At 54.1% G+C, this 21,367-nt stretch overlaps 11 protein-coding genes across 11 annotated transcripts; 6 read left to right on the top strand and 5 right to left on the bottom strand.

Annotated features, from left to right (window-relative positions):
* Positions 1-323: 323 nt before the first annotated feature.
* PG986_005865 (uncharacterized protein) lies at positions 324-1,134 on the bottom strand (the record flags this gene model as incomplete). Its single annotated transcript, XM_066842087.1, has 2 exons — positions 324-541; positions 855-1,134. 2 exons carry the CDS (start codon positions 1,132-1,134, stop codon positions 324-326), a joined length of 498 nt encoding a protein of 165 aa, XP_066701949.1.
* Positions 1,135-1,172: 38 nt separating this feature from the next.
* On the bottom strand, positions 1,173-1,622 carry PG986_005864 (uncharacterized protein; the record flags this gene model as incomplete). Its single annotated transcript, XM_066842086.1, has 1 exon — positions 1,173-1,622. One exon carries the CDS (start codon positions 1,620-1,622, stop codon positions 1,173-1,175), a length of 450 nt encoding a protein of 149 aa, XP_066701948.1.
* A 1,027-nt stretch (positions 1,623-2,649) lies between these two features.
* On the top strand, positions 2,650-3,784 carry PG986_005863 (uncharacterized protein; the record flags this gene model as incomplete). Its single annotated transcript, XM_066842085.1, has 4 exons — positions 2,650-2,685; positions 2,765-2,986; positions 3,070-3,375; positions 3,413-3,784. The coding sequence occupies 4 exons, from the start codon at positions 2,650-2,652 to the stop codon at positions 3,782-3,784; spliced, it is 936 nt and encodes a 311-aa protein (XP_066701947.1).
* Positions 3,785-4,219: 435 nt separating this feature from the next.
* On the top strand, positions 4,220-5,159 carry PG986_005862 (GINS complex- PSF2 component; the record flags this gene model as incomplete). Its single annotated transcript, XM_066842084.1, has 2 exons — positions 4,220-4,333; positions 4,464-5,159. The coding sequence occupies 2 exons, from the start codon at positions 4,220-4,222 to the stop codon at positions 5,157-5,159; spliced, it is 810 nt and encodes a 269-aa protein (XP_066701946.1).
* A 464-nt stretch (positions 5,160-5,623) lies between these two features.
* PG986_005861 (uncharacterized protein) lies at positions 5,624-6,786 on the top strand (the record flags this gene model as incomplete). The annotated part of the gene is made up of 2 exons (XM_066842083.1): positions 5,624-5,656; positions 5,797-6,786. The coding sequence occupies 2 exons, from the start codon at positions 5,624-5,626 to the stop codon at positions 6,784-6,786; spliced, it is 1,023 nt and encodes a 340-aa protein (XP_066701945.1).
* Positions 6,787-7,378: 592 nt separating this feature from the next.
* PG986_005860 (ISWI chromatin-remodeling complex ATPase ISW2) lies at positions 7,379-10,184 on the bottom strand (the record flags this gene model as incomplete). The annotated part of the gene is made up of 6 exons (XM_066842082.1): positions 7,379-7,490; positions 7,548-7,868; positions 7,936-8,353; positions 8,407-9,340; positions 9,404-9,720; positions 9,776-10,184. The coding sequence occupies 6 exons, from the start codon at positions 10,182-10,184 to the stop codon at positions 7,379-7,381; spliced, it is 2,511 nt and encodes an 836-aa protein (XP_066701944.1).
* A 588-nt stretch (positions 10,185-10,772) lies between these two features.
* PG986_005859 (transcription initiation factor IIA) lies at positions 10,773-11,288 on the top strand (the record flags this gene model as incomplete). Its single annotated transcript, XM_066842081.1, has 3 exons — positions 10,773-10,819; positions 10,894-11,041; positions 11,142-11,288. The coding sequence occupies 3 exons, from the start codon at positions 10,773-10,775 to the stop codon at positions 11,286-11,288; spliced, it is 342 nt and encodes a 113-aa protein (XP_066701943.1).
* A 2,798-nt stretch (positions 11,289-14,086) lies between these two features.
* On the top strand, positions 14,087-14,566 carry PG986_005858 (uncharacterized protein; the record flags this gene model as incomplete). The annotated part of the gene is made up of 1 exon (XM_066842080.1): positions 14,087-14,566. One exon carries the CDS (start codon positions 14,087-14,089, stop codon positions 14,564-14,566), a length of 480 nt encoding a protein of 159 aa, XP_066701942.1.
* Positions 14,567-14,810: 244 nt separating this feature from the next.
* Positions 14,811-17,476, bottom strand: PG986_005857 (Chloride channel protein; the record flags this gene model as incomplete). The annotated part of the gene is made up of 2 exons (XM_066842079.1): positions 14,811-17,149; positions 17,209-17,476. The coding sequence occupies 2 exons, from the start codon at positions 17,474-17,476 to the stop codon at positions 14,811-14,813; spliced, it is 2,607 nt and encodes an 868-aa protein (XP_066701941.1).
* A 963-nt stretch (positions 17,477-18,439) lies between these two features.
* PG986_005856 (uncharacterized protein) lies at positions 18,440-19,245 on the top strand (the record flags this gene model as incomplete). Its single annotated transcript, XM_066842078.1, has 4 exons — positions 18,440-18,479; positions 18,558-18,643; positions 18,699-18,789; positions 18,860-19,245. 4 exons carry the CDS (start codon positions 18,440-18,442, stop codon positions 19,243-19,245), a joined length of 603 nt encoding a protein of 200 aa, XP_066701940.1.
* A 601-nt stretch (positions 19,246-19,846) lies between these two features.
* PG986_005855 (uncharacterized protein) lies at positions 19,847-20,898 on the bottom strand (the record flags this gene model as incomplete). The annotated part of the gene is made up of 4 exons (XM_066842077.1): positions 20,791-20,898; positions 20,628-20,668; positions 20,251-20,538; positions 19,847-20,212 (listed from the first exon to the last, which is right to left on the bottom strand). Exons 1-4 carry the CDS (start codon positions 20,867-20,869, stop codon positions 19,847-19,849), a joined length of 774 nt encoding a protein of 257 aa, XP_066701939.1. The 5' UTR covers positions 20,870-20,898.
* Positions 20,899-21,367: the final 469 nt, after the last annotated feature.

Here is a 21,367-nt window from a genome sequence, read left to right as displayed (position 1 = left end):
CCAGCAACGGAAAGGAGGTTAATAGACCTTATGTTAATACGAGACGTCCTTCCATCTAACTCAAGCATGAGAGAAACGTGTCATTCACGCGAGGAAAGTTGTTTATTAGTGAAATGAACGAACTACGGGCTTAGCACTGTTAACAAGCTATTTAGTGTGATGGGCTCAGGGGCTCAGGGGCTCATACAAAATCGCGATCTCACAAGAATCAGCAACAGTAAGATTCAACGGTAGTACACAACTTTGTGATAATATCAATGTAACTATATGCTACACAGGAACTTAGTGATACTGTGTAATAGGTGGCCAAATTTCTCGTTCTCCTATAAGCTACACCGGAAACCCTTATTGTCCGATTCCGTGACGTCTTGCATCTCAAGCTCAATCGCCTGCTTCTCCTCTTCCCTGGACAGTTGGCCTGCTTCTGTAGCCTCCCTATCTCGCTTTCTATTGACAGCCCACATGTCGAAATACAAGATAGCCACCATGATTGTCTTGATCGAGTATCCGGTCAGTACGCTAGACGAGGAGAGGAAGAAGGCTAGTCGCGAGATCACTAAAATTCGCCCGGGGCCTTTGATCATGTGCGACTAACGCGATATATGCCGAGGTATATAAAGGGGCTTCCTTCCCGATGAAGGTCTGTGGTCCAATGATGTTGCCCACACAATACCCAATGAAAACAAAAGCGCCAGTCAGTTGTTTCTTGGTATAGCCCGCGACGTTTCTGCTGACCATGGTGAGACTGAGACTGAACCCAACCGACTGTAGTGAGCACAGCCAGAGGGCGACGAGCCTGCCACACTTGTTGTGAGTGCCATCTGGTCCTGGGTCGAGTCCGACAAGGACGGCACCTATAGGCACATTCAATGTTAACCAGGGGTTGTTTCTGGGGAGGTTCGGGCCTGAAGCTCCGGGGATAGAGTTTGTGAGAGACTTACCGCAAATGACGCATGCCAGATTGCCTGTAAACATCATGGCACAGCGCATATTCGGCCAGCGAGACGAGATCCAGCCCCCCCCACAGGAGGGAGACGACTTGGATGACACTCCCCCGGAATCTGCATGCACTGCGTTTCCAATGCATCGAACCCAAAGGTCTCCAAGATGATCGATTGGAACTGCCACCGGCATCAGCTAACCAGATCCTTCATCCGACAGTCACCATCGACTCAACCTACGCTGGATTGCGGCGCGTTCGGGATCTGAGCCGCACTCGACATGACGAAAAGGATCCAGGTCTTGGGGTCCCGGAGGCACTGCCACACCTGGTACGTCTTGAAGTGATGGTTCTTGACCCCCTGGCGGTTCGCCGCGACCCGCTCGACGGCGACGACCCTCTCGTCCTCCGCGAGAAACCGGGCGCGCGACGGCAGGTCCGGCATCCACACCAGGAACACGACGCCCCAGGCCAGGCTGACGGCGCCGAAGATGAGGAAGATGCACATCCACTGGCCGGGCAGGGCCCCCGAGGTGATGTGGCCGATGGCGTAGCCCAGCAGGCCGCCGAAGATGACGGCCACGCCGTTCATGCTGTAGTACGCGACGAGCCGCAGCGGCTGCTCGGCGCCGCGGTACCACATGGACATGACGAGGACGAAGCCCGGGGTGACTGGCCTCATCGCTAACCTTGGCCGCCGCGGGGGGATGATTGGAGGTTTTTCTCCCCCATGTTTGCTGAGCTTTATGCAATATCACATTCCGGAATGGGTATTGAAACCAGAAGCACCGGAATTGAACCAATAATGAATACGAATGGACTTTACAGCGAAGTCTACATTATATAGAGCCTTCTGGAGAGTTGCATCCGTCCGCATGGACAGACCAAATCCGAAAGAGCACCATGGATTTTTACATATTGTCAAGAGTGATTCGAGATGACAAGAAGACATCGCGTTTCGTCCAGCGTCAATGAGGCGATCAGGGCATATCCAATGAAAAACCAAAGGTCAGTGAGGCTTTGCTTGTTTTGGGGTTGAGAGCTTCCCAATGCAGTCAACATCACAATCGTTCTCGCAACGTCTGGGATGCGGGCAGGTCCGAGAAAGCTCATGGCTGCCCGCATGTTCGTGCTGCAGAACTGTACTGTAGCTACTAGTGGTATTGGAGAAGTAGGTTAGCTGTTGCCAAGCTCGAACCCCGCAGCACTGTGTGTGCCTGGCCAAGGCCCAAGAGATCTATCTCATCGCACCTTGAGACTTGCTAGTTGGCTTTTGAGGCATTCTTCACGGCCAGTAGCCTGGGAATCGCATTTAGCCGGCCGCTAGTGTTTGGTGGTTAAATGGGATATATAGATATATATCTCTCTCAACCAGACCACCCCCCTTTGAGCGGCACCCATCCCCGCATCACCCCACCAGTAGTGGGAATGAGTCGCCCGCAACGTCATGAAATCATGTCATGAAGCCGCCCTCATTGGTGCGCCAGTACCATAAACAAAATATTCTCCCAAGTAACGCAACTTGCCGTCGTCGGAGCGATCTGTACTGATTTAATAAACCCCGAGCCTTTTTCAGCTTCGTCTCTTCATTTCTTCTCTGTCTCCTGTCTCTCTGCCTCTCTACTCTCTACTCTCTACTCTCTTCCCCCACCCAACCTACCACTTACATGCTCAGCTCCATTCGCAAAATCGCAACTTCAGCAACCAAGATGGCAGTCCCTTCCCTCAAGCTGGCTTCCGGCCATGTAAGTTACACCCTGCCACTGGTGCTATGTGAAGCTGCTCCTGTCCATAATGTTGAGTGCTCATGAATGGCGCATCTAGAAAATGCCTATCGTGGGCTTCGGTCTCTGGAAGGTCCCCCGCGAGTCTTGCGCCGACACCGTCTACGATGCCATCAAGTGCGGATACAGACACTTCGACGGTGCCTGGGACTACACCAACAGTGCCGAGGCCGGCCAGGGTGTCCAGCGGGCTATCAAGGAAGGCCTCGTGAAGCGAGAGGACCTCTTCATCACATCGAAGCTGTGGTGCAACTACAAGAAGGTGCGCCTTTCTCCAAGTTTCCATACATCATGCCCGTTATGTTCCAAAACCCATGCTGACCCCGCCCCCTTCGCCAATGATAGAGGGAGAATGCGCTGCAGATGGCCAAGCTAGAGAACGAGGCCTGGGGATTGGGCTACCTGGACCTGTTCCTGATCCACTTCCCCATCTCGCTCAAGTTCATCCCGTTTGAGGAGATGCGGTGGCCCTGCTTCTGGACGGACAAGGAGCAGACCAAGGTTACCCCGCTGGATCCGGTCCCGGTGAGCGAGACGTGGGGTGCCCTGGAGGAGCTGGTCCACAACGGCACCGTCAAGTCGATTGGCGTCTCCAACTTCAGCGCCCAGCTCATCTACGACCTGCTGTCCTACGCCAAGATCCCCCCATCGGTCCTGCAGATCGAGCACCACCCCCTACCTCACCCAGCCCGACCTGGTCAAGCTGGCGCAGGACAACAACATCCAGGTCACCGGCTACTCCACCTTCGGCCCCCTCAGCTTCCTCGAGATGGACCACCCCAAGGCCAAGAGCGCCAAGCCGCTCTTCGAGACGGACGTGGTCAAGAGCATCGCCGAGAAGCACGGCAAGTCGCCCGGCCAGGTCCTCCTGCGCTGGTGCACGCAGCGCAACGTCATCGTCATTCCCAAGTCGAACAACGTCGACCGCCTGAAGCAGAACCTGGACTGCTGCTCCTTCGACCTCACCGAGGACGAGATCAACCAGATCTCGGGTCTTAACATTGACTTGCGGTTCAACAACCCGGCTACGCTGTCGACGCCGATTCGCATCTTTGCCTAAGCGACTAGTCTGGTCTGGACAGGGGCAGTGCGAGAAGGGGGCGCTGATACCAGGCATTTCCAGATTTATAGTCCATCTGCACTTGATTTGCAGAAGTAGACATAGTCAAGGAAGGCTTGCTTTAGACAGTCCAATCAATTAGAGATATCAAAACACTGTCGGCTCGAATTCTACTTCAAATTCTTGATTTGCGATTGGGTTAAGAGAAATGGATCAGTGCATGTAGATTGGAGGAGAGCTAAAGCTCCAGTGGGTAGATCGATCTTTGAGCACTTGCAGCTAGCTATGAGAAACCCCTCCAAAAAGCCACTGAAAGCGCACGGCCACTGATTTACACGGATTTCATCCCACTTCGCGTCCTGTCGCGTCTCCCAGAAGAACTTCATCCTCGTAGCCAGACTCCCCTGCCTCCAAATCCCGCCAATCGATCCCACGATGGCTCTTCCTTTACCACAGGGCCTCGTGCCCACCGAAGTTGCCTTTCTCTGTGAAATGGAAATGGTAACCGTCGTGCCGCGACAAAGGCTCGAGTCAATTCCACTGCTGAGTGTACGAACATCCTGATCCCCGAACTTTTCTACCCTACCATCCATCCATCCATCCCTCCCTCTTGCCCCCCGACGATCACATGTATATGCGAATCGCAAAAACTGAAGATGGGCGTCACACAACCTCACAGGGCGACACACCAGTGCTACGACCACCGCACCGCGCGCCGATGCCGCTCTGGCTAGCCCTGCTCCTCAAAAAGCAACGCCGCGCCAACATCGTCCCGCCGGCCTGGCTGCACCCGGCCTCGCTCGCCGACATCATCCACCACGAGACCAACGTCGACCCGCAGGCCTTCTCGCCGCCGCCGCCGCCCCCGACCCGCGCCGACGGACGGACGGGCCGCGCCCGCCCCTTCCAAGAGAATATCCGGAGCAGCAGGGAGGCGCCCAAACCGGGCGACGACCCGCGCCTCGCCCCGCCCTTCTTGCCCTCGTGCACCGCCGATGCCCCCGGCGGCTACCTGCCCTACCACTGGCTTGAACTCGCCGAGGCCCTGTTGGCTCATGCGGCTGACGACGTCCCCGCGGCCGCCGAGGTCCGCTCCCTGCTGCGTGATCTGCAGGAGGTCCGCGCCGCTAAGATGCGCGGCAGTACGCAGTCGCTCGAGGGCGGCGGCGGTGTCGTCGTGCTGCGGGGTGTGGGTGCCATGGAGCTCGCCGAGAGCCGCGCGTTCGTGCTGGGCGTCGTCGACGGCGTGCGCAAACTCGGCGCTAGTGCCGAGGCGACGAGGCGCGACGAAGAGGCAAATGGCGGTGGTGGTCGATACGGCGGGGGCGGAGGAAGAGGCGATTTTGAGGATAGCGATGAGGAGATGGAGTTTTGAGGAGCGTGAAAGGGAGAAGAAGGGGTTGGGATTATATGACTCTGATGAGAAATGAAGAACGCGAATGCGATATGAACCGAGACCGATGGGTTGGTGGGTGGCGTCTGCTGAGTTCCACGCCGAGAAGGCACGCGTTGCCAACCACGCCAGAAGTCCTCGCCCTTGTCGTCTGGGATAATAACACTTGACGAAGACGATGTCCACACAGCGGCCAAGGGCATAAGGCGCTGATGGCAGACCAACCCAAGGAAATGGTAAAAGAAGACAAACAGCACATTACAAGTATATTATACTGTGTTCGGCATTCGGACCAAACATTGGGATCCTAGAAAACGGCGTTAAACAACAAAACTCGCAAATGCATCTAAATTCAAGAGGCTACTCACCACCTGTCTTCGGCCGGGATCATGCAATCCGAGAACACACAAGGCCTGAGAGTGTACCCGGTTGCCACGAACCAGTCCATGATCCGTCTCTCCCACCGCCCCATGCTGAACGTAAATAACCTATCATCGGCCCCGAGAGCCTCCCGGACAGTTCTCACGACGACGGGCTCCGAGTCGCCACCCTCTACCATCTCCACAAACGAAAGGGGAGGAGGAGCAGTAGGCGAAGCAGGCCAATACCACCACACCAGGCACAGCACCACGTATGCGGCCCAGCAGTAGTACATCCTGACCGCGACCCGGGAGCGCTCCCCGCCCGTCCAAGGCACGGCCACGACGCACGCCCGGAGAACCCATTTCCCCACAAAGAGGGCGGCGCCCGAGGACTCGAAGAAGCCGAACAGGCGCCACAGCACCCACGTGCTCCCGTACAGAGCCCAGCTAGCCACCGAGACGTCGAAGACCCCCGCAACCACGGGCAGGACCAGCTCCCGGCCGAGCCAGCGCAGCGGCGGCAGCACCACGTAGTCGCGGAGCATGCGGGCGGCCCAGGCGAAGAGGCCGGCGAAGAAGTGGATCGGCAGCCGGGTGATTTCCCACACCAGGACCGCGGCGAGCCACGGCACTACGTATATGACCTGGAAGCTCGTCCAGAGGATGGAGCGGAGGCTGCGACGGAAGTAGACGAGCAGGAGGAACACGGCGGCGAGGAAGAGGAGGTTGGGGACGGGGCGGTAGTACCACTCCTCCTGCAGATGGTCTATGCCTGTACGGACGGGGCGGTAATAGTTGTAGCGGTCGCCTGTGCCGGTGCCGGTGCCGGTGCCGGTGCTGTGGGGAGGACCCTCCTTCTTGGCTCCCAGTGCTGCTGCTATACTCGCCTCATCGTCGGTCGAGGGTGGTGGTATTGTCCTCCGCCGATAGGTAGCAGTAGGGTCCTCTTCCCCCGCGAACTCGGCCGCGTAGAGGTCGCCGTAGCGGTTATGGGCATACTGGTCCCACCAGTAGGCCTCGCTGTCAGAGGGGTTCCGCTTGATGGTTTCCTGGAACTGCCGGCAAACGTCCTTGGCCAGTGCCCATTCCTCTTCGAGCTTCCGCGAATGTTTCTCCTCGATGTTTTGCTGGATCTGTTTCCGCCTTGCCTCGTCTTCTCGCTCCCGCCTCTCGAGCTCGAGCATATCCTGCTCGAACTCTTCAATCTGGATCTCTCCAAAGGTCTTTCGCTTGCCCATCGTGGCTAGTATTCGTGCTGACAGGTTATTTCTATTTACCAATGTACAGCCTGGCGGCGAGTACTACTGTCAAGAGCCCAACGGAAAAGTAAGCCAAGAAAATGGATGAAGGCAAATGGTTATTTCTTTTGAAACATGAATGTGTAGAATCGATGTAAAAGTACATATATAGCAACCGTGCAAGACGTAACTGGTTGATTCCTTCAATGAAACTGCTTCGTCAGGCTGTATGTATGCTACAGATAAGTGCCATTGTAAAGCGTCTTTTGGCATGGTGCTCTTTAAAGGCAGACCGCGTCACAATGGTTTCATTGAGCAGCCTCGCGTACTTAGTGAAAGGATCCCAGCATTCTTTGTCTCCCGCAGAGGGACGGATGCATCCAGAAGCTTGTTTGCTTATACACAACAATACCCCCAGAAGGGGTAGATAGATACATTACACTACATACAGCAGCCTGTTGATGGCGCAATCCAACCAGTTCTAGAAAAGCAAACGCAGGCATGCTTACATAAAAATCCTTACCAACACCTGCTGCCATATACCCTGAGCCTCTATTTATACAGTATCTCCCCTGCCGTCGGCACATTAGTTGTAACCAGATCACTGCTCTTTGGTCTTGATCTGTTTGATACCGTCTGCAGCAGTATCGACAACCTGGAAGCCATCCGAGTTGCCAGCACCGCTTGCCGCGCGGTCATAAGCGGAATCGCTCCTAGGGATCGTGTTAGTTATTACACATGAGGATGGCTAGCTACAGAAGCACACATACCGATCACACAAAACATCCAAGTCCTCGTCGCTGAAGATGCGGTCGTTGCCAGAGTGCTGGTACACCTCGCCCTCCTTGAGCAATAGAGCGCGCAGCGTCTCTTTGTCCAGGAGTTCGTTCTGGTCCAGCTTCTGGCCCATGGTCTTGAAGCCGCCCTTGAGGATCACCAGCTTTTCAAGTCTCCGCTTCGCATCGGCGCTCATAAGCAGCTCCTCTTCGACGGTTCCTTTCGTGGCGAGCCGGTAGACAACTACAGGACGGGTTTGACCGATTCGGTGACACCTGTCTTGGGCTTGCAGGTCCTGCTGGGGGTTCCAATCACTATGTGCAACAAGTGTTAGTAGGTTGTTCAGTTGGCATGAGGGGGCTTGGAACTTGCCTGTCAAACAAAATGACGGTATCTGCGCTCGCAAGGTTGATACCCTGCCCGCCGGCTCTTGTGGAAAGCAGGAATACTTTGAAGTCGGGATCTTCGTTGAAGCTCTGAATCTGCTCTCGGCGATCTTCCTGTTTGACACCACCATCAATCCGGCATACTTTCCATCCCCGTAGATCGTTGCAGTAGTCATGCAAGATATCCAATTGAGTCTTGAATTGTGAAAAGATCAACACCTTGTGCCCGCGTCGGAATAGTTCGGGGAGCATGCGATCTAGCAGCAGCATCTTGCCGGACGAGGTTACAATGCTTTCGTCGACAGGCGTGTTCTCATCAAAAGTCCACGGGTTATAGAAGTTATGCGGGCTATTGCACACGAGCCGCAGCTGCATCAAGGCATTGCCAAGCTTCTTGTCGGCAATTTGCATTTCTAAGGGGAGTCAGTATTTAGACAAGAACAAACCTCACGGTAAGCTGACTTACTGGCAAGCTCCAACGTGGCGGCTCTCGCTGTCTCCTCCTCGTCTAGCGGAAAGTCTTCATCAATCGACCCAGCAGCCTCCATCTCAGCAGCTAGTTTCGCTTCGAAGGCGTCGTCGTCGAGGTTGTCATCGTCCGAATCATCTGGTACCTTGTAAGACTGAGCAGTCTTGCGAGGACGTCCCCTGCCTCGGCCAGTGCCGTTCGAAGCAGGCGTTGATTGTCTGCTCGACTTGGTACTCTTCGCCTGCGGAGTTTCTGTTGTTGGAGCGGCTGCCTTGCGTTTTCCTGACGTTTTCAACGGCGTGGTTGTGCCCGATTCTTCCGTTTTGGGTTGAGAACGTGCCCCGTTCCTCTTGCCCATCATCATAGAGAAAGCATTATTAGGGGAGCCTCCAGAGTCTGACGGGCGAGTACTACCAGCCCGAGACGACTGGCGACTGGACCGAGTAGAGGCAGACGGGGTGCCAGTCACGCTCGTCGCCAAACCCTCAACGACTTTGTTCTCCAAGTAAGCCCTTGTATCGGTGCCTCGATCGCTAATGACATTGTACAGGTCTGTTTGCTCCTTGGTCATTGGCGCATACAGCACGTATTCTCGTTTCTTTGGCAAGTAGCTCGCGACGTCGGCTTTAATCCTTCGCAGCAAAAGGGGCTGCAAGACATTGTGGATCTTCTTCACCAAGTCTTGATTATTTTTGTCTTCAATGAACTGCTCTGTTCCCTCTTCATTCTGGAGATCGCTGAAATCGAACCAGTCTTCGAATGCCTCCCAGTCCAAGAAGGTCTGGGGCATGAGGAAGTGCAGGAGCGACCATAACTCTTTGAGATTGTTCTGCAGTGGAGTACCGGTGATGAGGAGTCGCGTCGCAGACTTAAACTGCTGCAACTCCCGGAACAGCTTCGAGTCCGCATTCTTCATTCTGTGTCCCTCATCCTAAAGTCCTTGTCATTAGCAGACAAGTATCGCCGCAACAGGACTTGAGGGGGGGATGCTTACCACCACAATGAACGCCCAGTCGATCTTGGATAATGCCGCTCGGTCTTTCAGAATCATCTCATAACTGGTACAAACCACCGGAAACTTCTCCGTAGGTCTACCCTTTGCATAATGCTTCCAAATCTTGTTTTTGAAGATTGCTTGGCGTTCCTCGGGTTTGCCATGGTACATAATAAACGGAATGGAAGGCGTCCACTTCTCGAATTCATTTTGCCAATTCGACAACGTACTCAATGGTGCGATAATGAGATGAGGTCCGTAGTACGTCTCCTGCTCTCGAAGCAGGGCCACGAGAGAAATCGTCTGGATGGTTTTGCCTGTGGTTGGTCCCATTAGTACATGGCACGAATAATTGGGGACGACAATACCAACCAAGACCCATCTCGTCGGCCAGAATGCCGCTGAGCCCCTGCAAGCAGATCTCATACATCCACGTCAGGCCTTCCAGTTGGTAATCGCGCATTGTACCGCCAGTCATGATCTTGGGTTGAGGCTTGAGCTCCAGACCAGCATCAGCAAGGGCTTGGTTGTCGAAGTCGCGCCCTACGCGGCCAAGAGCCTTAGTCTTTTTGGTCAGGATATCACTGAAGATCTTGCTCTTGCGCAGGAGCTCATCAAGCTCCTTGGCCCGGGCTGCTCGCTCCTGTGGTGATATTTGCGACTTCTTGCGCTTGTTGCGAATTTGTGCCAGTCTTTTCGCCTCTGCCCGAGTGTTCTCAGCTCTCGCCTTCTTTTCTTCAGTGAGCATGTGCTCATCGCTGAAGGTAGAAGCGGCCGCCATCGTAAGCTGGTCGTGACCTTCACTGGATGGTGACAATGCAGGTGAACTCGTTGAGTCGCGAGGGATGATGCGACGGAATTCGACTTTGGCGATTAAATGAGTTTCTGGGTATTACATTATATGCGAGAAAAACAAATCCCTGAACATCGCCGAGAACAGAGACGTCGTAAATTCCGGGCGCAAATTCCAGGGTCCCCAGGCTACCTCGTCAATTCGAGTCCTTTGTCAAAGTGATGATGCCATAGCTTCTGGTTAGCGCGATCTCAAAAGCGCGTTCCAACGCGAGATGCCACGCGAGCACGTGTTAATTGCTTTTTGAGCTGGTACGTGTACATACTTCAGGCACCTACTTAGGCAAACGGCAACCACTGCACTTAAGACTTGGCCCCACCTACACGTACCAGCCACTGGAGTACCACCTCCTTATCTCCAGCATTCCAGCACCGCCACATCCCTGCTGACTCAATCAAGCCTCAACCTACCTCGAAGCGTCCTGTTTCCGGAACTATTTAAACGGCGCAACTTCATCTCTTCCATCAACCTTTTACCCGCCGCCCGCCGCCATTGCATATCTTCACATCACCGAAAATGGCCACCGACAAGCAGAGCTACTACGAGCTCTATCGCCAAAGCAGGTATGTCGCATGCGACCTGGCTGGTTCTTGGTTGCTGGATCTTTGAGAGGCTAACAGTTGGCGTCATTCTGTAGTGTCGGTGCTGCGCTGACGGATGCTCTCGATGACCTTATTATGGAAACCCGAATCGATCCTCAGCTTGCGATGAAGATTCTGGCAAACTTCGACCGTGCCATCGCCGAGGTGCTGCAGAACCAAGTCCGCGCGCGGCTTAGCTTCAAGGTACCGTCACCCGCTGGAGATGCGCCTCTCTCCCATTCAGCTTGCTTGTGCGTTGCAAATTGAATACAGGAAGACTAATGCGTACCTCCCAAATCTACAGGGAAGCCTCGATACCTACCGATTCTGCGACGAGGTCTGGACTTTCCAGCTCAAGAACGTCACCTTCAAGATGGACAGTGGTGGTCAAGTCGTCTCGGCCGATAAGGTCAAGATTGTTTCCTGCACTGCTAAACCTACGGGCACTTAGAAGGAGAAGAACGATGACTTGGCATGGAACCAGCACTTGGCATGGAACGAGGGCTTGGCGTGGAACGAGAGCTTGGCATAGAAAGAGGGTTTTCTTCACCGACTTCTGCAGGCACCACGGAATCCAGCTGTGCCAAAAAGAAGGTGAATGCCATCGGTACACAGCTACAGCATACATCATGGAAAGGCGTTTTGGTAATGAGAGGCTCACGGCATTTGATTTTGTTGATTTTGGGGTTTGGGGACAACAATAAGACTGATACCAATGTCTCGCAATTGTGCTTTGGACGACAGCGTGTCAAAGACGCAGACTGGGAGATGACTTACAAGAAGCGAATTCATGGGATACAATATACTGGCTTGATCAATACTAGCGACACTTTGTCCACGTAGTACATGCCGGTCCGGTTCATCAGTTGTATGCTGGCTGGGTGCGTAACGTGACTCTTTCACAATAGAGGCACTCATGAAAAGCTCGTTTATTTGCCCCGTAGAATCATAGATTACCTAGGTAGGGACTTGATGGGCATAGCCAAGGGTCCATGCTTTAAATATACCACGACGGGATTATCTTTCCTAATCTTATATCTTGTCTTCCCAAACATCAATCTAGATGACAGAGAGTCACCTACGATACACCCCTGGAGGTGGGCATACGGAAGTCTGTAGCTCTTCAGACAGTTGAAGGAGCACTCGAGTGTGATCTTGCAACCGGAACCGTTCGTCCCAGCTGATGGAGCTCGTCAACTAGGTCTACGGTTGTTGCCGCACGGTCGAAGAAAGTCCTGGATCAACGTCGTCTGTAGTCCCCCTGACTGGTCGACGGATGCAATTGCTGGTTTCCACTGTTGAACCAACAACAGGTTCCAGAATGCACGGTGCTGCCTCGCCCAACTCGCTCGCCACACAACTAGATTCGCGGTGGATGTTTAGGGCGATATGGGGAGTTTCGATAGTCTCAGAATAGTGGCATTATGAGGTACCGGGGCGGGCTTGCCCTGTTCCGCTTCCTCGATTGTCCCGGGATAGTCGACGTGTTGTATCCTCGGTGGAAGATAGACATGCGGAACAAAGCGCTGAAACATTGCTCCCGATAGGAAGATGCCAGCGGGTCGTCGGCCCTGTCAGCGACATTGACTTGCGCTCCCCAAGTGCCTATACTTGACGCTGTGTGTCTTCATGGACTTCGGCACGTCTGGTCGTTACGCAACAGCTGCTAGAGGGCTCAAAACTCTGAAGCCGAGACGTTTTTTTTCTTCTTCTCTTTCCAGTTAGGAAACTATCTTGAAGGTCTACTAAGATAGGAGGATATAAGGCCATTTTGCAATTATTGCTTGATTGGTGCGCAGAAGCGGCATTTGCAATGGGCGGATGTTTACTTTCTACGCAGCTGCTTCTTAACCAATAACTTTTTGCGGTCGTTACTGTCGAGGCCTTTTATTATAATGATACTACAAGGATAGAATGAAGCAACGGGCATACAGTTGTTGTAAGTAGAGATGTGATGCGATGTCCGAATACCATGGAATATATATCGTGAGTATCAAGAAGTCCGATTCAATAATAGGGGTATCTTCAGCCGGCCTGCGCAATGCACGCGCTCAGGGGCCGATTTTAGGCGGGGGTTAGTTGAAACGGACCTGTCAAAACGGCCAGCACTCAATTACCGACCCTGACGAAATCAAAACCAACCTAGCCGCAGGTTGACACACAGCAATCGAAGAAGACATTCATCTGCCGCAACCTCCTGCCTCGAAACAGATTACGACGGATTACTAACACCCCAAAGCCTATCCCAACCACACCACACACCTACCAACGCCATGGCGCCGCGTAAGAAGCCGGCCCGGCAAGAGCCTGCTCGCATGAATCCGGACGAGCAGGATTCTGGTCTTCCTTCATCAACTTCCGTTTCTACTGCCAACACTACCGCCAGGCGACGCCAGGTCGCTACTGCATCGTCCAATCAGAAGATGAGCAACGATGATGGCGGAGTTGCTGCCGCTTCCCGTTCCTCTACCGAGAGTGTGAGAGATTCACCATCCACCACCGCTTCCCCATCATCAACTTCATGGGCGATCCGGAATCAATGGATTGTGCTCGCTATCGCCAGCGGCCTGCGCGGCCTTCAATGGTGTTTTCGCTAAATTGTACGTCTATGCATTCCCTTCTGCTCTTGTCAGCATATGCATGTTCCCATCCCACCGTATCATGAGTTCGATTTGCTAGCTAGATGCATCCTCTCGCGTATGTGTCAGTAAGGCACGGCCATATGTGCTGTCTGAGTCGCGCGCTCTTATCGTGCCTTCTGCCGAATCCATGTGGCTGTATATGCATTCGTGCGGGATGCGACGAACTGCAGTGTCTCCGTTGTTGGACGATGTGTTTCGTTACATGTAGACGGCAACCTTCTTTTTATTCTCCGAGACGCCACGTTATTGTGTGACCGAAGAAGCTTACACGTCCTACAGAACAACCAATAACCTCACCACACATATCGCCGAAGCCGTCTCGGGGCTGCTTGGTATAAGCGATATGGAACAGCCCATCGAATACGTGGTCCGCGCTGTGAGTGTATTCTCCTCGGAAAATTGAGATTTCGTGGCCGCAGTCATGGAGTAGACGTCACAATATATTGTCACCCTCGATGCACCATGCAGTACTGACAAGATCCGCAATCGCCAGGCCTTCTTTGGATTGAACCTATTCTTCAATGGCGTCGTAAGTCCCTTGTGTCCCTGACCGCAGGTCACATACACCCCCTTAGCCATCTCAGAATTGATCTCTTATATTCGACAGATGTGGACCCTCTTCACCAAAGCCCTGGCGCGCGGCAGCTCCACGACGCAGGTGTCCATCATGAACACCTCGTCCAACTTCGTCATCACGGCGGTCCTGGGCTTCGCCATCTTCTCCGAGTCCCTGCCCCCGCTCTGGTGGCTCGGCGCCGCCCTGCTGGTCGCCGGTAACGTCATCATCGGCCGCAAGGACGAAGGCGCGAGCGCGGGCGTCGAAGACGCCAGTACTGCATCCGCCACTGAGGAGTCATCGTCCGAACAACCTTTGCTCGGCCAGCAGCATCAGCAGTCCCATTACGACGGCAGCGCGGAGAATGGGACTCTGGCGGCTGGCATTGCGGCTAGCATCGCGACCAGCGGTGTCGCGGCGGTTGCGGCGGTTGGGGCCGCGGCACAAGTGGATGAGTCACTGCCCAAGATCGAGAAGGATGAGGATGAAGACGTGGCAATTCTTGGAGATGTGGATTCTGCCGAAATCTGATTCTGGATACATGAGACACCAACAAATCTCGGAAACATTTACATGATAGTAATTAGATAGCCCAACAGATGAAAATAATACAACATCCATCTGACACTCAAAGTACATGTCCGTGTTCCAGTTCCTGGTAGAGGCGTAGTCCGCAATGTCAGTACAAGTGCGTATCAAGTTAAATTCAGTAACAGTTTTGATATTGAAACGGTAACTCCCAAGCCGTAAATCTATAATCTCTATAAAGGATGTGCTACCTATTCTCCAACTCGACGCCGCCCTCATCCCCAAGGTCCTCATCACCATCCATAATGCCGCCCCTGCCACCCAGCGGCCGGCCCACACTCCGCGGGATCTCCGTACTACCGAGCCGTATGCGGCCGCCGCTGGCGCTGGACAGCTTGCCCGAGACCCAGAGCCCGGCCGTCTGGATCCAGGACCAGAGCAGCTCGTTGCCCTGCTGGACGTCGTGGCTGTGCTGCGGGTTCTCGGCCGCCTCGACCTTGAACTGGTACTTGAGGCAGTCCTTGACCGTCACGAGCCCCGCCAGGCGCCCGTGGTACTCGATCAGGATCACGCGCGGGCCGATCTTGCGGAACATGTCCATGACCGTCTCGAGCGGCAGGCGCGGGTGCACCATGACGGGCGTCGGGTCCACGTACCGGCTGAAGTCGATGGTCGAGGCCGACGACGAGATGTTGTAGTCCGTGTTGGACACCGTCACCGTCGGCGTCACGGGGATCGCGCCCGCGACGTTGGACGGCGAGAAGGAGCACTTGGCCTGCGGGCTGATGGTGATCTGGCGCTCGCGCCGGAGCCGGTCGATGGCGTAGCGGAGCTCCGTGCGTCCGATGTAGCCTACAAGTATCCTCGTGTTCACGTCCTCTACTATAGGGAAACCTTGGTACTTGGGCTGCGCGAGCAGATCCTCTACTGACTGCAGCGTCATGCCTTGGATTGGAATTGTGACAATGTCGTTGGTCATGACTGCCTGGACGGGTACTCCGAAATTGTGATCTTCTTTGTTGTCGAGGAAGGGGAATCCGCTGAACCAGATCATGCGGTCCGCAATGCCCCCTTTACCGAATAGTTCGGATACGGCTTTTGTAACGCCGACAACGATCATCGTCGGCAGAATATAATCAAGCGCTCCAGTGAGTTCAAACATAATAACGACAACAGAGACGGTAATGTGCATAATGCCACTCAGCGCGGCGGCAGCGCCTAGGAAAGCATATGTGCCAGGGGTAATGCAAGGTAGATCAGGGAGGCAAGAAGCGAAGAAGACGCTTTGGGGGTACGAGTCGTGCAGCGCCTGAACTATTATCCCAATAGTTCGCCCGAAAGAAGCACCAATGGCCATTGATGGGACGAAAATACCAGCTGGCACTTTGCAGCCGTAGGAAATGATGACCAAAAAGATCCGGATGACTGTTGCTAGCAGCAGGGATAGGATGTTTTGCCAACGCTTGTCGGTCTCACACAAGCCCTGGTAATCCTCTGCACCCTCACATTCCAAAAACAGAATCTCCATGCTTTCCGTCATGTCGATGCGCAGAAACACATTGGGATAGCAGATGATGGCAGTGCCGGCTGCCAGCAGTGTTGCTTCCAGAACAGCATATTTCGTCAAATACTTCTTGCGGAACGCCTGGACCCGTAGATTCCATTTCATGACAAAAGCGCCGTACAAACCTCCAAAAACGCCGAGAATGATGTAGAAGAAGACTTCGAAAAAGTGCCATGATCGATCGTAGTGAATTTGAAACATGACAAGCTGGCCCGTTCGGAAAGGATTCATGGCGGCCAAGACAGCGGTGGCCACCAAGGCACAGAAGTAACTCCTCCACAACGTCTTGAGCGGGAAGTAGTTGGACATTTCTTCCAAGGAGAAGAGCACGCCGCCGATCGGACTTCCGAAGGCAACAGCGACGCCCGCCGCCGCGCAAGCGCTGAGTATCTCGCGCGTCTTGGAGGCATTGCGCGCGTACTTCTCGAAGAGCCGCGAGATGACATTGCCTGTGCACACAGCATAATGTACGCTGGGTCCCTCTTTACCGACCGAAAGACCTGATCCGATGGCCAGAGGAAGCGCGACCGACTTGATGATGAGCGTCCAGAGGCCCAAGAATCCCTTCATGACGAATCCCGCGATGATGCATTTGATTTCAGAGATTCCCGATCCGGCGGCGTACGGCGCAAAGGACTTGACGAGGGTCGCCGAGAGGCAGGCGAAGAGCGTGGCGAACATAATGTAGATGACATAGTTGGCGGGTTCGAAGCCGGTCCAAGTATGCCAGTCGCCGCAACCATTGTCTTCGCCCCAGCAGCAAAAGTTCTCATTGAGGTAGAAGCCCGTCGTGCAGTAGCCCTGCTTGATGTCGGATAGCCATTCTGTAGCGATGTTGAGGAATGCCGCGTTGAGACCGATGGCGGCGCCAATGAGTGTCACGACAATCCAGCCTTGCGCCGCATCGTAAGATTCGGCCACTCGGTGGCGCCAGCTCACTTGGCCGTTGTCGAAGAGGCCGGCATTTCTGTGTCGTTTCGCTTTTCGTCGCAGTTGCTCGCGCGCCGCATCCTGCACCCAGTCTGCCGATGAGTTGTCAGTATCATGGAGTCCGCTCTCGAGCGAGCTTGCCGGCGCGTACCGATCGTAGTAAAGTCCTGGAGTCGAATCCACGTCAGCACATTGCGGAGAAGGCTTGCCAGGATCGGCGAGCGGGTCCCGCGAGGGCGAAGACAACATACCTCATACCGCTTGATCTCAGCGATCTCTTCGTCTATTTGCTGCGCTGCGGGCGCATCGTTGCCTTCGCCGCGCTCGGCGGTTGAGACAGCAAAGGAAAGGCGACTGGTAAGAGACGACGGTCGACGGGTGAGTGGAGCTGCGGAAAAGGAAGTTGTTCGTGAACTCATCGCATAAGGTGCTGCACCATGGTTATTGTACAAAGAAGAGGACCCAGCAGGCCGAGTCGATTCGAGTTTCACAGCTTGACGTCGCGGGAGATGTATGGCTTCAATGTCGGGGCGCTGTCCAATCTCCTACGTAATTCCGATCGATTGGTGGATGGGTTCCAGAGGTTGGCATTTGATGCAATGCAGTGAAATCCATGGATGGTACCCTCTATGGAAGCCTAGACCAGCGCGCCCGGAGCTTGGCCAGGCGACTGGTAGGGGTCCCCCTCCGTCCCCTCCGTCCCCTCCCTGGGCGGCTGGGCCTCCCTTGGCGCCCAAACACTCGGCCTCTTCCGCCAAGCCCCCAAGTTTAATGGGTATCGCGTCTCCTAAAACCGTCACGCGTCTGTCTTCACTCAATTGATCGCCATTTCCGACCAGACAGACGACACTCAAGACAAACCAAACGACGACCAATTCAAGAGTCATATTTCGAGTCCACATATCCAGTAAGTCAATACTAGCTCTATGTGTTAAGCCAGGCCGTCATACAAGCCTGTCCGCGTTTGAAATTGAAGGATCTGTATAGCCAGTACATTCACCTGGATTGCCCATTAAGAAGCAGTCTGGTTGCGGCAGTCTTTGATGTATACAATCATGGTTGTCCATTCCCAGGCTGGCTCAATCGACAACTAGTGATGTCAAGAGCACCACGGTTCCGGGCAAATTCACGTAGTGCTCTGGGCTTTTGAGAAAGATACTGGAGGTTGTTGTTGCTGCAACCAACCAACCTTACGATCAAAAGAATTTTGGGCTCACAGCACTAACCTACCCTCCCACTTCCAACAGGCACTTCCGCAGCAATTCATATATCATTACACTGGAAGATACCACCATTTATTCTCATTCCATCTCGTATCGTGTCATCAAATATAGCACATTCGATCGGAACACTGAGCCGTTTCCCACACGGGCCCTGCCACCATGCCTTACAACACAACGGCTATCCCCCCCCAGAAAGGAGGTTACTGGGCAGACACAATTGCCATGTAAATCCAGAAACACACACTATATGAGCATATCATACTGATTTGGTCCGCAGTGTCAAGAGTGAAGAAGATCATTGCTCAGGACCAAGATATCAATATCTGCTCCAACAATGCAGCATTCGTCATATGTTTAGCTGCGGTAAGTCGGCGTAGTATAGCCACTATCATCAACCAAAGTCTAACGTCAACTGCAGGAGATGTTCGTCCAGCACATCGCCGAAGAAGCTCTCAAGCAAGCCAAGACGGAGCGCAAGCCTAGACGCAACATCCAATACAAGGACATTGGTACGCCGTCTTTCCATCCCTCGGGACCAACCCCCCATGGCCTCCAAGTGATAACTAACCCCCTCCCTAGCCAACGCAGCAGCCCACCAGGACAACCTCGAGTTCCTGGAGGACGTGGTCCCCAAGACCGTCAAATTCCGGGACATCAAGGCCACCGCCGAGGCCAAGCGCGCGGCCCTGCGCGGCGAGCGGGCCAAGAACGACGCCAACGGCAGCGTCCTCCAGGAGGAGCTGCCCGTGGCCAACGGAAGCAGCGCTAAGAAGCACAAGTCCAACGGCAGTCGGTCCAGCTTGAATGGTAGCGCCAACATCGCCAGCATGCTGGGCGGGGGCACTGCCGGATCGGCGCGACAGAGCCACGACGACGAGGCCGCCGACCCCAATGATCAGCTCGAGATGGAGTCGAGGCAGGCACAGGGTGAGGCCGACGATGACGACGTCGCCATGACGGGTTAGAGCCCTCACCGTAGAACTACTGGGATTGCGCGGTACGGGTTGTAACCCGAAAAGCGGCTGGCGGTGGAGTCTATATAGGTGAAATATGATGAAGACGACGATGTTATTATTAAGGTTGAAGATGACGATGCTCTGAAGCTTGAGAATGTTCCTCTAGAGGCTGAAGGAAACGACAACGTTACCTTGAAGGTCGCAAACGACGATGCTGCCTTGTAGACCGAAAATGATGACAATATTGCCTTGGGGAGACAGGGGTCACGGCGTAATTTCACTATAAGCGCGAAGGGAGGATTGTCCATGAACAAATACGTGATGGAATTGATGGGGCATCCTGGCGCATCCTCTTCATAAGCGGTAGTAGAATTACGACCGCATCAAGGAGATCATTGACAAAGCACTCGCGGGGACGTCTTCACGGATGGAGATGGTCTTTCAAGAACAGCATCGGTGGACGAAAATATCTGCATTGCCTTGATTGAGTCTGGGTATAATCCATCAACTTTTCATGTTGCAGCGAAGCAATTAACGCCAATTTGCCAGTGTCGTAATCATCTATGTTTTTTGAATGAATAAAGTCCACCTCTACAGATAGATAATCTTTCTACTCCTCCATCGCGTCCCCAGCATGGACGCCGGCGGGCAACCGGCCTTCCCGCAGCATGGTTTCCAGCCGTGTGATCTCGTCCAAACTCGTCGCCTTCTTGATCAAATCTTGCAACCGCTTCTTCTCCTGGTCCGTCAGCTTGATTCTCGACATCCTAGTCGAGAGGTCGCCCGTAGGTCCGTTGGATGCGGAAGAGACGTCGAACGTCTTGGATTTGATGCCCATGAGCTTCGATGCCAGCTCCGTGGGCTCCTCGGCTGTGCCGAAGAGGGTGTTCGCCTGGGTGCGCTCGGCTAGCTTGACCTTCTCGTAGTCCAAGAACCGCACGCGAGGGCATCGCCAGAGGACCCAGTATCGGTAGTGCTAAACCAAACATATTTAGCAGGTAGTTTCAGAAACACCAGCAAGGGGGCGGGCAGCAACTCACCTCTTTCTTCGTGACGGGGGTTGTCGCGTAGTACCAGGTGCGTGAGGTTCGCGAATGTGCCCAGAGGGTCCAGATCGGCTAGTTCGTTCAGGTTGTTCGACTCGAGCTGCAGGACCGTGAGGTTCGGGATGGAGTTGGCGAGCGTGGGCTGGATCGACGCAATGCGATTGCGGGCTAGCAGGAGCGTGCGGATTCGCGGCGACAAAGGGAAGTTCCCTAGCACTTGGATATCATTGTCGACGAGGTCGATGGCATCTTGCGGCTGTCGGACAAAAGGTCGGTATAGTTAGCACGCGAAACAGGTCTTGGGTCATAGGGCGACAGGCTAAGGGAAACGGCGGTCCAACTTACACCTGCGACACCCAGGTTCTCGATGGCGGGGATGCGATGTCCTGTTCACGGGGCGAAGAAAATCGCTATCAACTCTGCTCTCTGTCTTTTGGCTTTGGTTTGGTGGCGATGTGGCTAATTGGGATAGATCAACCAGTGTAGTATCTGCTCTTTTCAAACGTACCTCGGAGATCAAGCTCACGCTCCTTGAGTGCGTTGAGCCATGACGGCGAGTTCTGGAGGAGCTCGACCGTGAGCCTCATTTTGGCGGGAAAAGAGGTGTTTCGGTCAAGATTGGGGGTTGTGGTGATATTGGTTTACCTCGTAGGTATTCACAGTCACAGGTCGACGGGGGGAGGTGGCTGGAAGTGTTCTTGTTTCGCCGACCGCCTCTGTCGTACTGTCGCGTGAAAGGCTGAAGAGCTCCCAAAAAATTCGCGATGCACTATGGCTGTGATGTAAATGCAGCGAGGTAGCTCTTTAGGCACCTAAGACAGCCTTGGACCGGCTGGGAGTGGGGATTTGCTGCCGCTAATCAGTGGGGTTAAGCGGTTTGTTGCATAAGTACATAACTTGTTGTGTTGCTGCTCTTCTTACGAGCATATTAACGACTCTCCCCGATCAAGTGAGGACGGCGAGCAACACCCACAGCTTTTCTTCCCACTCCACGCGTGTTTTATCTGGTAATTTATTGTTCAACGTGTGAGATGGTAGTAGTACAGAGTTGGATGGCCTCAACGACTTGCCCCCTATGATGACTC

Source organism: Apiospora aurea, assembly GCF_038362705.1.
Source record: "Apiospora aurea strain CBS 24483 chromosome Unknown utg000004l_segment0_segment0, whole genome shotgun sequence".
Taxonomy (NCBI): Eukaryota; Fungi; Ascomycota; class Sordariomycetes; order Amphisphaeriales; family Apiosporaceae; genus Apiospora; species Apiospora aurea.
The sequence above is the reverse complement of the archived record's forward strand: the minus strand, read 5'-3'. Positions and strand labels throughout refer to the sequence as shown.